This window comes from Mixophyes fleayi, chromosome 5, assembly GCF_038048845.1.
Source record: "Mixophyes fleayi isolate aMixFle1 chromosome 5, aMixFle1.hap1, whole genome shotgun sequence".
In the NCBI taxonomy this organism is placed as follows: domain Eukaryota; kingdom Metazoa; phylum Chordata; class Amphibia; order Anura; family Limnodynastidae; genus Mixophyes; species Mixophyes fleayi.
Window position 1 is genome coordinate 12074193 of NC_134406.1, and position 16850 is coordinate 12091042.

General features: G+C 40.1%; 1 protein-coding gene across 1 annotated transcript in view; it reads left to right on the top strand.

Annotated features, from left to right (window-relative positions):
- ZFAT (zinc finger and AT-hook domain containing) overlaps positions 1-11046 on the top strand; it is a 109536-nt gene extending 98490 nt beyond the window's left edge. Inside the window, 3 exon segments of the mRNA XM_075211684.1 lie at positions 208-334; positions 1935-2059; positions 10509-11046. Coding sequence (XP_075067785.1) covers positions 208-334; positions 1935-2059; positions 10509-10751 — 495 coding nt within the window. The 3' untranslated portion in view covers positions 10752-11046.
- The last annotated feature ends 5804 nt before the right edge of the window (positions 11047-16850 follow it).

Genomic DNA, 16850 nt, shown 5'->3' on the forward strand with positions numbered 1-16850 from the left:
CTGCTGTCTTGGGGTGGGGAGGTAATACTTTCCCTTGTAGTTAATTTACAAAGTAACAGTTTATTGGGCTCTCATGACTCATATGTGAATATTTAAATGTTGCAGTTTAATGGTCCTTTAAATGTCCACTTTCTATTTCTAAAGAATTTTATATACCTATTTCTTTTTCTTTCTTTTCTTTTTCTTTTTAACATATGCAACGTTTAGCAGTCTATTGATGTGACGGAGGAGATCTCTACCCAGTTCCTTCACATCGCTGAAGCCGAAACAGATGTTCAGGGAACGCAAACAGCTGTTGCCACTCTCCAGGATCTAAGATATACCTCGGAAACCAGTAAGTGTAGCGTGAAGCTCTGTCTTTCCGGAAAGACAAATGAATAATAAAGAGCTAGCGAGTAAACAATAGCGCGTCTGTATTGTACGATCAATCTCGTTAACTTAACCAGCAGCTACTGTGGGTTTTGTTATTTAGAAACCACTCTGTACTGTTTTATTTAGGTTATAATTGTGCGTGTGCTTAGTGCAGCTTTTGCAGTGTGTGTGGCTGTACGTTTGCTTGTAGTCTGCTGTAACATCAAATTGGGTAATTGTATTTGTATCATTGTATAAAAGCTGGTGTGTTTAGTGGCACGATAATAGCGCACACGTGTGATTTCCTGGTGTTTAGCTGCAACGCGTGGAATGCACTGTGACGTGTGTGAACAGGCAGCGGGATCTGTGATCCCGTTAGCTGCAGTATCTCCAAGCGGCTTTGTTGCGCGGTATTTCATCCCGAAAGCTGTGTGGGACACTTGTTTGAATGACCCTCTCTATTCCATGACTAAGGGACCTTTGAACTTGGATGTTAGAATTGTTAGTTTATTTGCCAAATGCCTCCGTGTCCTCACCATAACTTTAAGGGGAAGATTTACTGAACATTCTAAGATTTACTGAACATTCTAAGATTTACTGAACATTCTAAAACGATAAGTGGAGGTGTTAGTCTGTCATCATCGTCACTATTAACCACTAACCGTCACTGAAGTACTTAGTAACTCGTGGATACCTTGTATCTAATTCTTAGTCAATTGATAGATTGGGATCTCTTTCATATTGGTTTACTCTCGAAAATCACAGTCCCATGTGTGTAGGCACCATCTATATGTATGCCAGTGACAGACAACCTAATAGACATTGAGTGCCTCATGACGTGGCCCTTTAACACCTTCAAAAGGGCCACACATTACTTTTAATGTCGATAATAGGTTAAACAATACATTTAATGAAATAAATAGACACCTATCTTTAATAACATATTAGCAGGAGTATTAAGTGTTACACAGTATAGCAAATATATCTGATGAAGCAGGAAGGAGCCGGGGGCCGCAGGTGCAGGCCCGGAGGGCCGCCAGTTGTCCATCACTGATGAACGCTATAACATTTTAGTCCGCTTGCCTGTAGGAATGTTTATTGCTATACAGACTGAGGAAGCGGCTTAGTGCTCCCGTAGCCTGGCTCCATATGGATACAGATAACGTGCATCCATTACCGCATCCTCTCTGCACAGAATAAAGGGAGATGAAGCCTAATTTCTGAACATTATTTGATTTCATATCTGCAAATTGTTCTGCAGAAGTCTCGCTTTGTTTATCAGGAAAGCTGCAGATGGTCACACAGATGGCGGCTTTAGAGGAAGCGTACACAACGCTGATGAGAAAAATCATTATAAAGCTACTCACAACACAATCCCTTCATAGAATAAAAAGTTGTGTGTTCAGTTTTCTGTTTATTAATTATGTATGTTTAATACACTCAGAAGAGCCATATTTATGTACTAATTTTACGCATTGACAAGTCATGTTTTTGTGAAGGCCACAAAGGGCCCAGTACATCACCAAACGTTATTACCATCGCTCCAGGTAACCTGCGTTTATTGGGTTTTTGTTTTTGACAAGGTGAGAAATTCGACCCCACGGCTGTGAACATACTTCAACAAATCATTGAGTTGGGGTCGGAGTCCCACGAAGCTGTGGCCTCGGTGGTTGCCATGGCTCCCGGCACCGTTACGGTGGTCGAACAGGTGAGATCATTGTTTGCATCTTTAGGAGAATGTAACCGTACATGTCAGGAGGTGACTTTTATTATTCACTTTGTATCTATGATACATTGTTCACTTTTGAAAAAAAAACTTTATTTTATCAGCATTTTGTATAACATAAAGTAGGTGTTTAAACTACGGCAAATTTTCCGTTTTACCTTTTATTACTTAGTCGCTTTTAACGTTGTAAGTAAATGTTTGCATTGCAAAATGCTCATACTCATTAGGGAGTTTATATGCACTATCCACGGATACAGTACGTTGGGACGGCACTGGTCACATGAACAGCACTTTAAACCTTTCCACTAGAGTTCCATACTAACACTTCGGGAGCACTGCTGACATGTAAGTATTGTCTTTATTGTGTGTCCTTTAATCCGGTAGTATTCAACTTTTTTTTTTTTTTTAAGCTAGGTCCCATGTCTTATTGTTTTGTGCCTCCAAGGGTCGTGTGCCTTTGTTTTGGACCCTCAGGGGTCAGTGTGCCATTGTTTTGGGCCCTCAGGGGTCAGTGTGCCATTGTTTTGGGCCCTCTAAGGTCAGTGTGCCGTTGCTTTTGGGCCCTCTAGGGTCAGTGTGCCGTTGGTTTGGGCCCTCTAGGGTCAGTGTGCTGTTGGTTTGGGCCCTCTAGGGTCAGTGTGCCGTTGGTTTGGGCCCTCTAGGGTCAGTGGGCCGTTGTTTTTGGGCCCTCTAGTGTCAGTGTGCTGTTGTTTTTGGGCCCTCTAGGGTCAGTGGGCCGTTGTTTTTGGGCCCTCTAGTGTCAGTGTGCTGTTGTTTTTGGGCCCTCTAGGGTCAGTGGGCCGTTGTTTTTGGGCCCTCTAGTGTCAGTGTGCTGTTGTTTTTGGGCCCTCTAGTGTCAGTGGGCCGTTGTTTTTGGGCCCTCTAGGGTCAGTGGGCCGTTGTTTTTGGGCCCTCTAGTGTCAGTGTGCCGTTGGTTTGGGCCCTCTAGGGTCAGTGTGCTGTTGTTTTGGGCCCTCTAGGGTCAGTGTGCCGTTGGTTTGGGCCCTCTAGTGTCAGTGTGCCGTTGGTTTGGGCCCTCTAGGGTCAGTGTGCTGTTGTTTTGGGATCTTAAAAGAGGTGCTTTTTAATAGAATGTTTCATATATACAATTTACATTGACAGGGAACCCCAAACACTGATTCTGTGGACCCAGCCTTGGTCCCGAACAACAGATTGTACATCTCTGTCCTAATCCATTCAGTGTTTTGTTTTTTCAATTTATATTTACTATTTTATTTTCTTCAATGAGTAGGACTGCCAGACAGATACGTTTCTGAGCTGAGAGTAAGGATAGTATCACATAAAGGTTGGGACATAGCTCATTTCGAGCTACAAACAGAAAGTGAATCTACAAGCTCCGGGATATTTTCTTTTCAGACATGAATCCAGATAACACTTCATCATCATCACCATTTATTTATATAGCGCCACTGATTCCGTATCGCTGTACAGAGAACTCGCTCACATCAGTCCCTGCCCCATTGGAGCTTACAGTCTAAATTCCCTAACATACACAGACAGACAGACAGAGAGACTAGGGTTAATTTTGATAGCATCCAATTAACCTACTAGTATGTTTTTTTTGGAGTATGGGAGGAAACCGGAGCACCCGGAGGAAACACTTGGCGATAAATGTTTTCTGTTATGACTAATTACAAAAGATGCATGGTGCCAGACATGCCCAATTGATTAAAGCAGCAGATGATCTCACCATTAGCCCAAAATAAAACTTTGGAGATTATTTGGCAACCGTGTTAACAATTTTTGAGATGTTTTTTCAAAAATTTTAAAATATGGCTTTTTGAGAAAATCAAAATTTTGATTTTGAACATTTTGCATTTTAAATATTTATTGAAACATACTGCCGTGTTATATATCATATGAAAGCCCATAAAAAGAGGTTTAAAATGAAAATGATCTACAAATGCAATCTAAATAAACGTTAAAAGCAAATTTTAAGTTAAAAAGTGCAGCTTTATAGGAGTATAACTTCAAAACCAGTGCCCATATCAGCCTAAGGTTTTCTTTACACCCATGGCATCGTTTATTATACCAAATTTAATTGAAATTTGAGAATGTAATGTAGAATTTTTTCTAAAATTGTGTTGCTTTGATGTGGAATGACCCAGTATTAATTATGCACAGCCGTCAAGTAACATGACATCAGAGAACTAACCCCAAGTCATGTATTATTTTTAGAAATAATTAGAATGTATGATTTATGGTGCATTCACTAATTGTTTTGTTACAGGATGTCATGGTTAATACTTTGTCACCTCATTATATATCTGACTTGGCAATCTAGTAACAGATCTGTTTTCTTTCCTCCTTAAAAGCTAAATCCACATATCCCTGAAATCTCCTTGAAGCAGTCTTCTCAGCATTCTTCTTTCCCATGTACAGATATAATGTCCTGCTGTGCAGCAAATTATCTGTGTGTGATAGGTGTGACTGTGGGCAGCGCAGTCTCAGAATGGCGTTAGAAGTGGCATTACAAAAGAGTGACACTTAGTGGAATGAATACATTTTAAGGCACTTTTGTACTGAGACTATAGCTGTTGGTAAGCGAGGGTATAAGAGCACGGTACCAATAATAATTAGATAAAGGCTAAGCTAAAGTGGACAGTTCAGAGTAAAATTGCATGACCTCCGCCACTTCCTCTTGTCCAGTTAAATTGTAGTCTCAAAAGCAGCTTGCTGTACTTGTTTCAGCACAACAAGGAGGAAGGAGAACACAGGAGGGCAGAAAGGTGCTAGGATTTGAGCAGACATCGGCCATTTTACTATGTACTCCCCGCAGAAGTTTTTCGGTGGATATCCCCTTAGAGCTGTCAAATCCACAAACTTCACACTACTTTATACAGTGTTGTAAGACATTTATTGAGTCATGAAGTGTTGGGCAGCACGGTGGCTCAGTGGTTAGCACTTCTGCCTTACAGCACTGGGTTCATGAGTTCAATTCCCGACCATGGCCTTATCTGTGTGGAGTTTGTATGTTCTCCCCGTGTTTGCGTGGGTTTCCTCTGGGTGCTCCGGTTTCCCCCCACACTCCAAAAACATACTGGTAGGTTAATTGGCTGCTATCAAAATTGACCCTAGTCTGTGTCTATCTGTCTGTGTGTGTATGTATATTAGAGAATTTAGACTGTAAGCCCCAATGGGGCAGGCACTGATGTGAGTGAGTTCTCTGTACAGCGCTGCGGAATCACTGGCGCTATATAAATAAATGATGATGATGAAGTGTAAAATGAAAATACTGGAAAATTATAGAAAAGGTTGAAAGAGGCCGATCCATTGTTAATGCCCAGCTGCTCTATCACAAAGCAATACACAATACATTATATACAACCAGCAATCAGACAGTCACCTGAACTACAGGTAATACCTTCCATCCATCTGAATTATGTATACAGATCATTTTCCCCGATTACTGTATGTGACAGGGCTAGGTCCACTTTGATTTAGGTAAAATTGATACTTCTAATGTTAAGTATAAGCAGAAAAACAAACCCACTTTCAGGTCCCTCTATCTAAGAGCAGCGACCTGGTTTTACAGTTTGTTCTTCGTATTACTCTTTCTGTAGCAGCAGTAATTCTGCTACAAATTTATCACTTATTTCTGACAAATTCAGTTAACCTTATATGTTCATTATTCCCCAGATTCAACTAAAAGTGTTGGAGTGCTGCCTTGTAATGTAGTGATTATCATCCATTTCAGTTATTGCACACTCTGCGCTGCTCGATCATGTCAACCAGTGTAGAGACAGGAGATTGCTACAGGCGTGTAATAATACCAACACGGTGTTCCCAGGGAAGTCCGGACGTCTTCTGGTCCTTCCCTCTCACTTCAATCCTCTCGACGGACATTCAGCGTTGTCAGTCCAGCAATTGTGAATTTTTCTTAGCATCTGCTGCTATTCCTACATGATGACCACCTTCTGGGCATGTAGTAGTGACAGTACTGGAGTAAGAAGAATAATGTAGTCCGAAGCTTCCAATATTTTCTGGATTCTTGTTACTGGAATTCAGCACCACAGATACACGAAGGCAGATTTTCAGTTTAGAACAGAGGTCGGTCCCCTGAGAATATCTGGCTGTTGTGAGGCTACAAGCTCTGTAGTTCAGAGAGATGTGGTCTTCTCTGGTCTCAACCGAGGGAGGCAGGGACAGCGTTTACTATATGTATAACTTCTGCGTCACCATAAGAGGTCCGGCAGGGACCATCTCGCTTTCAGCAAGAGCCTCACTACTTGCCCTATTTGGGGGTACAGCTCTCACAGGAACCGTATAGGGGGTCCTGTCCCTCTGCCTAAATGTGGTTTGATTTTTAACATGTTTTTCTTTGAATGTTTAGGGAAATTACGGGTGTAAGTAATTCCTATTTCCCCGTTGTGTTCGGTGCCACAAGTGTGATTAGCCATAAAAATTTACTGTGTTATAAACAACAAATCCATGGACTTCAATAGACTCGGGCCCCTCCTGGATATGCGTCCATGTGTTTAAAATGCTTCACATTACCAAAGAGGGTCACTTATTCACATACGTGCGAAACTTTCACAGTATAGTATCCCGTAACATACATGTGCTCTCATTAGTGCGCCTTGTACTGGACCAGTGAAATGGAATTGGTTGCTATGGGTTATATCTGTATGTTAGTAAATAGCCCCTTTGACTTAGGATTAACTAATTTTTCTGACAAGAAGTGCACACATAATAACACGTGGATGTATACATTTTCTTTATTCTGTTTTCATGCACCAGTTTGATAGGAGCTTCAAATCATTACATCACACTGTTGGAGGACCCTGCTCCTTCAACTATATAACTCTGCCTGTGGCTTCCTGCTGCCTCTGTTCTCCCTGTCACGTGATGACACTGTCACTTTAACATGCAGCCCTATCGTCACACTGTCCAGTGACTGAATAGCTCACTTCCACAAGTTTATAAACTGTGCACTGCTGTGAACAGTCTGAAGATCTGATTGGCTAAAAGTTGTTCTATTCCCATCCACTTCAAACCCAGGTCATCCCAGATGAACAGGAGTTGAAGACTGAATACAGCAAAGTGCTCAGACTGCTGACGTACACACCTTAGATAAAAAGTTAATTTCACAGACATCAGTGTTATGTTTGTTCTCTCTAACTATGAGTGGAAGTAAAACTGATGAATTTTTAGTGTTTTATCATACCAACTCCCACTAAAATTCCTGCCTCGTTTGCTCCTAACCCAGGGGGCACGATCTTCAACATCAGCTTTTATATTTTAAACTAAGCGCACTACTGGCATCAAACCAGAACAGAGATGCCAGCTAAGGGAATTGAAGCTGGCATCGTCGCTCGTTTAACGGTCGGGATCATTTTCTCTATTATTCATCGGATGGGGACTCAGCCCACGGCTGTTCTGTAAGAATGTAAATGAGAATTTTCAGAAGTGAGAGGATGTAAACACTGACTTTGAAATGCAAATCTCCTTGCAGAATTGTGATTTATCATACTAGGAAAGGAGAATTATAGATCGTTGTTGCAGTCCTGACATTTGAAGCTCAGCAAACGGAGCAAAGCCTGTTAATGATTTATATTTTCCTGACAGTACCTATAAAAAAGTATAAACGCAGAGAATGGGACTCGATCTCTTGTGGAAATAGTAAGGCTTGTGCGATCCTAACTGAATAAGAACCTGGAAGCACTTAGATCTTAACTTCATTTTTATTGTTATTTGCATTTGAAACAGAGAGAAGGACTCCTGTTAAAATCAGCTTACTAAGTATTGTTTCATTCACATTCTGCATATAGACTACATTGAGTATCACACACTTATGGTACTTTGCTAAACACATCTCAAGAGCATCTCACTTAGTATTTAAATGTTTCCTGTATTTAGCGTTCTCCATAGCACTGTACATTCAGATTACGTTACGCAGGCAACTCCGCCTCTGTCCCAGAAGAGCTTACAGTCTAATTTGCCAGCCACAGGCGCACAGCCACAACCTGTTGAATTTAGTCGTAAGCCGGTTAACTTGGCGGTAACTCATCGAACCTTGTGAGAGGAAGCGTATGGGAACACGGGGAAAAGACAAACTGCTCTCTGATAAGTCTGAATCAAACCCAAAGTCGCCCTGATTGAGATAATGGCACCTACTTTTCTAGTTCACATTGTTCCGTGGTCACTGACCAAAACAGACTGTGGGTTTCAGGTTGGTCAGTGGTTGCACAAGCTATATAGGAGGATTATAAAGGCGTTCTTTTGCTTTGTGGTTGCTTGCATAATGTAGAAACAGGATAGTTTTTGCCAACTGGTCCTGATGCGGCAGTATTCTGGTTTTCCCCTTTGGAAAAGCTGTTGAACTCATTGTGATCACATTGAAAACAGAAGTGAACGGGAGTGAAGCAGTTAAGTAACAGAGATGTACTGGACACTCCGCTGCTTTATTCCGCTACTTCCCACAGCTGTTTTATATTAAACCCGGGGGATAATGAGAGAATGCCGGGGAAATGGGGCTTGGATTTGAAGGGCAGAGTTGTGTATTTTCGCTGCTCTGTGATACGACTCTACAATGGATATACCACACAAACTCAGGCGCTGAGAAATTTTAGTTAATAAGGGTAAAAATATTAATATATATTAGAGGTAAAGGCTGCTGTCTAGGACACTGCTAAAATGTTTCCGTAAAGATATTTACTATCATACAAGAAACAAAAGACTGCGCTCATAACCCCCTATTTGATTGATAAACCTCAGAAACACAAATAGCAGCAGAAAGCCGCACTCAAAATTTAAAACAAATTTATTAGGAAATATGTATAAAACACTCACAAACGCCCTGCCTGTCCCAGATTCAGCAATCTGAACAGCTGGCCGTGACTTAGTCACTTGGCTATGAATACACGTTTTCTGCCACCACAAAGGATTTATTATGGTGTCCTTACGTTCACCAAAACTACTTATTAATGTTCCACACTTAAATCACATACACTTGTAGCATGAGCCTCCCTGGGCTTCATAAGTTCACAAAGAATCACAGAGAAATAAGATAGATTAGATATGTTTAATCTGAAATATTTCCAAGGCTTATTTACAAAAATTAATAGCAAGATATACAATATGTTGCACAAAAGAGTTTCAGAAAATAAAATAGGAAATAAAATCAGAGTACTGCTTACGAGATAGACTTGCTGTGTGTGAGGGAGCACTATTGAAAGAATGGGACATTTCAGTCTTGATAGACCCCTCATGAAATGCACAATCTGATGTCTAAGGCAGAAGATTTGAAACCATTTCTTGTTGGCTCTTCACCCCCCCACCTTAGGAATTTAGCTGTCAATAAAGACAGATTGATCTCCCAATGTCACAGGGCTTTCGAAGTGAGCGGAGATCGGAATGTCCACAGGACCTTGAAGTCTCATCTCTGCTCCTTCGTTGGGCTTGGCTAAGTCTAACTTCTCTGCATACACAAACTACTCAGAAAATGATCGGTCTCTGGGCCTGGCTACTTTCACAAGACAATTGACACTTGCCTCAGGTCAGTTAACAAAATACACTTTGAAAGGTTACATAAAATATTCACTGTTATAAATAAATTCAACAGAATATAACAATCAGTCATTAGATATACTACATTTAGTCAAACACATTATAACCTAAAATCAAATACACAAAAACGTTAAAAGCATTTATAGATAATTCAAAGAAAGACTCTGTAGAGTGTAACTTGCTGTGCCTGAGCAATCATAGATAATATATAGAAAAATTATATAGTTCTCTTTTTAATGACAAATCAATCAAATTTCTGTGTTTAGGAACATCACAGTCCCAAAATTTAGAGGCAATTCACCACTATATAATTACCCACTTAATGGGATCCTTGTTTGGAACAGCGTTTTAAAGTCCTCTGCAGAAAATCACACTCCTTCTTTTGGAGAAACAGATATAGGTGGCATCCTCTCCACTTTGTGTCACATTACTGGACTTATAGATAGATTTCGTCCCGCACAACAGAACTTTCCCAGCTATGTGCAATTTATGGCACTTCTCTAAGGATGATAGAGTTAGTGTCTTTCAATACTTCCTAACCCGACGCGTTTCATTCCACACAAACTTTTTCAAAGGGCACAGAAAACTGTATCTACATTGGATACAGTTTTATGTGCCCCACGTCCTCAATGACAATACTGAGACATGGATAAAAAGCACAGAATGAAGCTAGAAAAGAAGTGAATGTATTTAGGTAAAGTTGCAGGGTTGCATTTATAAACCAATAACTTTTAAAGGTGGAAAACCCTTTATAGATTCTTGTTCTAATGCTTAGTTGAGCTCTTACAGAATAAGAGAGTAAAATGTAGCTGAGCTAATGGTAATAGATGTAAATGCCTTATATTTTGTATCCAATGTTTATGATTCTTTTTCAAAACCTATTGTGTAATTCTATGTATAGGTGACTGAGGAAGAGCGCTCGGCCAATCACACTGCAATGATACAGGAAGCACTACAGCAAGCGTCCGTAGAGCTGGGGGAACAGCACCACCTGGTGGTTTCATCAGATGACGTGGAAGGGATTGAAACGGTCACAGTTTATACTCAAGGAGAGGAGGCCTCGGAGTTTATAGTTTATGTGCAGGAAGCCATGCAGCCTGTGGAAGAGAACGGTACAATGGAGCACATCTTGCAGGAAATCTGAAGCTCCTCCAGAACATATGCAATCGTGTCCATGAATTTCAGTTTACACTATAATTAAAATATTCTCCGGTACAAACTCCTATAACTGTCCGTATAATGAAATCTGGCAGAGCCATATTGCAAGAACTAACGCTCATTTATCCAAGACGGAATTTGCCTATCAGCGTTCTCTTAATCACTACTCCAAAGACAATTTGTAATTGCATCGAAAATGACTAAGCAATAACCACAAAGTTTGTTTATATCTGGAACTGGTCCTGGAGATTTATATACACAATAAACTCAAGTGTATTTTGCCTGGAGTTTTTACTTGTAATTCAGCTAACTTAAGTCCTTTTTTTTTCAGTGTAATAATAAATCACTGTGATCTTAGTTTGTTCCATCTGTTGCAAAACTTTCCAATATGCTCATTGTTATTATTTATTATTAACATTTATTTATATAGTGCCAGCAAAGTACGTAGCACTATACAATTGTGAACAAACATAGTAATAACACGGGTATTACAGACAGGGATGTTGGAGGAACCTACTTACACGCTTGCAATCTGTAGGACAATAGGGGTTTGATATATGAGGTCAAGTGCCACAGACTGCATATTGGTCAAACAGAAATGCTGGTCATGAGGTTAGAGGGTTGACTGAATATAGAAAGTACACATGCAGGTCTTGTGTAGTGGGTAGGAACGTTAAGATTGTGGTTGAGGAATATTATAAGCTCGCCTGAAGAGGTGGTATTTCAGAGAACGCTTGAATGTTTGAAAACCAGAGGAAAGTCTTATTGGGCGAGGGAGGGAATTCCACAAAGTGGAAGCAGTCAAAAAGAGTCTTTATCTGAGAATGGGAGAACTTAATGAGTGCAGAGGAGAGATCCAGAATGGAGGTGTAGATTAGGGTGATGGCTTTGTATGTGAGTAGAAGTATTTTATATTGGATTTGGTAAAAAAAAAAAAAAACAGACAACCAATGTAGAGACCGACAGAGTGGTTCAGCAGAAGAAAAATTATTTGCAAAGGAAAAATCAATCTAGTTGCTGTGTGCAAAATAGAATATAAGGCGGAGGGTGAGTCTTATTTGGAGAAGACCAGTAAAGAGGAAATTGTAGTAGTCAATGTAGGAGATTATGTTACTTTTTCTAGATATAACACACTGAACCAAAGTGTAGACGCCTGCAGCCTGACAGGCGGATTTGACAGGCATCCAGTTTGGGGCCCTAATCAATATACAGCCTGTTAGGAACTAGTTTCATCAATGAGGATCATTCCCATAAGCCATGGTTTAGTCCACAAAATGGTGGTCTCCATTGTGCATAGGTGACAGGTAAACTTTTTAAAGAGAAACTTACATTGGAGTACATTACCTTGTATGCGCTTGTGAGGCCGTAACGCTGAATGACGGAGCATAGAGCAACCGGCAGTCAGACTATCACGCTGAATTACCGCATTGGAATATAGGCTGCTCATGTATCGTGTGTTTATTGCCTAAATTAACGTACACAGAGCCTTTGGAATACAATAGGAAAGAGGCATCGGAGATCTTACAATCTAATACTGGTGGCTAGGTACATCTTACAGTGGGCTGAAAGGAAAGTTAATAAGATACCTGTTAAAGATTAAAAATGATATTGGAATGCTGTTTAATTAAGTATACATTTAATAGTAGATTATGGAATGAATGTAATTCATTTTAAAAATGTTTTTACTATTTTTTTACATAAAAATTTCACTGAAATCAAGGGTGTGAGGGAGGGGTACAAAAAGAAAAGGGGTGAGGGGATAGAAATTGGAATGTTAATATATACATATCAGAACAAGTGCAAACCCACAATACAATTGTTTATTGAGAGAATGAAAGTAGGAGAGTATCTCTGTGAGATTGCAGATACATGAATCAAAATAGTGCAGATGTATAGATCGGAAAAGAGGAATGGGGGGGGGCGGGAAATGTTAGTAGGGGGAGCAAGAGGTAGGGAAACTCATCTCCTATGTGAAAAAACAAAGAATCGGAGAGGACCGTAGGTATCAATGTGCTCTGTCAAGTATGCCATGTTGATAAAAATAGGTTGGGATTGTCGGGAAGTAAGTGATGTGTTCCATTTGATATATTGCCAGATATTGGCAATTAGGGCAAGAATTGTGGGGGGTTCAGAGTTTTTCCAATTTTTTGCAATTAAACATCTAGCTGCAGTTAGAATATGGGCAGGGAGTTTCCATACCCCTCTGTGTACTCCTCGTGGTAGATGAGGCAGACGGAGAGATGACAAGGAACAGACAAGTGTGAGATCTTATTAATAAGTTCTAATACTTCTCCCCGAAAGGGTTACATTTTAGGGCAACTCCACCAAACGTGAGACAGGGTCCCCCGTTGACCACAGTTCCACCATCAACGATCTGACAAATTGGGAAGCATTGCATTCAATCTGGAAGGTACCAGGTATTAAGATGGCACTAGATGTCCTTATTCCTAGATAATCTATATTGAGGTGAGAATTAGCTGCTATATGTTCTAAGGATAACTGGTTTTATCCAGTTCTCTATCTAAGCGACAAAAGAATTACAACTTAAGAAGAATTTCCCAGAGCGTCGAGCAGCAAAACCAAATCCACAGGACCAGCCCAGGTGCGACCCTGGACAAATGAGACACAGATTTAAGAACTATGGACTTGTCATTATTTTAAACCACTCCTTTCTCTGTACTCTGTGTTCATAGGATAACTTCTTAGTGAGCGTTCAGACTGTTTAAGCTTAATATCATATATGTTATGCGCATGCGTCTATTTTTGGAAATAAAACCTTTTATATCTTCTTAATGTTCTTGGTTCTGTTGGTATGAACATTCAATTATTACTCTATTACACCTACCATGATGATTGTATATTAAAACTTCCCATTCCACAATCTAAGATCTTGTATATTTGGCCATGTGTAGCAGAATTAAAAGCCAGGACCACTCTATTCCTGGAGTTAAACCTATGTGACTATGGGGAGAACACACAAGCTCTGCGCAGGTTGAAGTCTGATTTGGAAGAGCCCCTGTCTAAGGATTTATCCTATAGAGCAGTGTGTAGTTAGCAGGAATCTATACCCCTAGTTACACAATAGTGATGTGATCCACAGACGTATGTACTAAGGATATGCACAACATTATATTAACTTTAGAGCTGAGAAACAGTTTGAGAATTTTTAAACTAGGATTGCAAATCTAGTACAAACCCAGCTAGATTCATTTTACCCGTTTGTCCTGTTCTGATTATCCTGAGAGTGGTGTAAACAGTCTGAAATTGCAATTTTCATTATAATTCCAAATGCCAATTGGATTTCTATATAGATTATTCATCTACTTTGTGCTGCAATCAGTTCTTGTATTACATTGTTTTGTGTCCAAAAAAACCCCATACCATTTATTGTCAGATAATATATGTATTTTAAAATCTGCACGTCACAAATCCACTACTACTAATAAAATATGCAAATAAATACTTCACAGGAGCTTTTCCTGAGTTAGTTGCGCCATTCATATCCCATCATGCTTTGGGTCATCAATACAAATGATGGACAGGCTCAGTTGCTCAATGTTTTGCCTACAATGGCCTGAGGAAGAGACCTCTGTACTTTGAGAAAGGGATGGTTTTTGGGGAACTTGTGACACAAGCTACAATGACATCTACTGACCATGTTGAAGTTTCACAAGAACAGTGGCTGGGATGATGTGTTCCGGGGAGTCTACAGGAGAAACATCCTAAATTATGGACAACTGTGGAATACTACTGTGGGCAGCACGGTGGCGTAGTGGTTAGCACTTCTGCCTCACAGCACTGGGGTCATGAGTTCAATTCCTGACCATGGCCTTATCTGTGTGGAGTTTGTATGTTCTCCCCGTGTTTGCGTGGGTTTCCTCCAGGTGCTCCGGTTTCCTCCCACACTCCAAAAACATACTAGTAGGTTAATTGGCTGCTATCAAAATTGGCCCTAGTCTCTACCGGTCTTTCTGTCTCCCTCTCTGTCTGTCTGTGAGTGTGTGTCTATATTAGGGAATTTAGACTGTAAGCTCCAATGGGGCAGGGACTGATGTGAGTGAGTTCTCTGTACAGCGCTGCGGAATCAGTGGTGCTATATAAATGGTGATGATGATGATAAAGAGATTCTGCACCGGCACCTGTATTTACAGCCGTCAACAATACCTCAAAGCCTGGAAATGTTTCATGGGAAAACGATGTTCTGTATCTACAGAAGAGTTCCAGACATGCCTAGGGGCATTGATGCTGTTCTTGCATTTTATTGTGGTCAAATGTCCTATTACAACACATTGAGACATTCTCAAAATTGGTAGAAACTGTTTTATTGCAACAAAATATCAAGTCTTCGTGTCAAACATAAGCACACCTTCCCTCAAGTTCTAGAATGCAGCACAGTGTTTATGAATTTTAAAACCTACCTTGCTCACTACCTGGTCAATTATATGCCAAAAACTAAATGAAAATGTATTAATTATATTATATATAATCTTTATACTGTTTTTCATTGGTGGTCTAAGGAGTAAGCACTACGAACATTGACATAACTTTGGCACTTCTGTACTATTTTTCCCTACTAAACACCCAACACATTTCACTGTGTTAAAGATCGCACATTCTCTTACCTCTCTGTATGTATTACCCAGTATTGTTTTATTAATGTTTGTTCCCAATTGTAAAGCGCTACGGAATTTGCTGGCGCTATATAAATAAATGTTGATGATGAATCCTCTTTATCATTAACTGTCTAGAAAATTCTCATTAAAAATAATTTAAGGCTTTCTCTTTAAGGGCGTGGCAAGGCATCTATTTTTGGAAACTGTATATATGCTGTCTTTGGATGCATTTAGGTACATAGAACCAACCCAAGCTGATTTAGTGAACTGGTAGGTAAAGTATAAAACACATTTATGCCCATATACTGTACATTCCTTTTGTAAAGTTTCTGGTGAGGATGATTCATGTTGTAATCTTTATTGTAAATATCACTCTACCGTTACAATATGTTGCCAGCTTCCTACTCAGAAAAAACGATTTGTGAGTATTATTTAGTGACATTTAAAAATTATTACATTTTTATTTTTTTTGGTAACATTGTACAGATTTGTTCCTGATCCACATGGTATGTGGAAACCTCAACTGTTAAAGGAAAAATTTTAGTGTTTATAATTCAGACTAGAAAAAATAATAATTCATAAATGTGCATCAAAGTGTACCTGTTTCCTACATGTGGTGGAGGCAGCCATTTTGTGAGTTTAACCATACTTGCCTACTCTCCTGGAATTTCTGGGAGACTCCTGAATTCCGCATAGGTCTCCCAGACTTCCGGGGAAGCAGGCAATTCTCCTACAGGAAGTGGGCAGGATGTGAGCTTCAATGACGCTATTTGCGGGGAATTGCATCATTTTGGCCCCGCCCCTCAACAAAATGTCAGTTTTACCGTGGGGGCACGGCCAAATGACACAATCGGCCTGCCCTGCCCCTACCACCCTCCAGCCACACCTCCTCCTCCAGGATCTGCCGGAGGTAAAAAAAATAAAAAGTCGGCAAGTATGAGCTTTACCAATATTCATCGTATCAAATTTCTTAGAGCTAGTTACCTCAGGGGGCCAGGTAGACCATGGGACTATTGCTTCAGCCTTCAAAATGACTGCTCCCATTGTAAGTAGGAGAGGGGTATTCTTTAATAAAGCATGTGCTGACAGAAATAAATAGAAACTTGACAGCCAAAGGACTATAGAGCACCGTTTCTCAAACCTCTCCTCAAATTGGCTTCCAAGATGAATCGATTGGCTGAAATTTTCTGAATAATGGTTCAGCTAACAAAATGGCTGCCATAAGAAATAAAGATTTTTGAAAAATATTTACATTTTTAGAGCCTTTCAGACTTATAAATCAATTAGCTAATAACAGGCTGTTAAACAGGGGGTGGGAAAACTAATTGGCCTTTCATTATTTACAGTCCAAAACCACCATAAATTGTTCTAAAGACGTCTGTGACAGGCAGATCTCTTTACCTCCCTTATTGTCTGTGTCTTGTGCTCGTTCAGCGATACAATGCACCATCTCAGACAAAGAGAGTTACGAC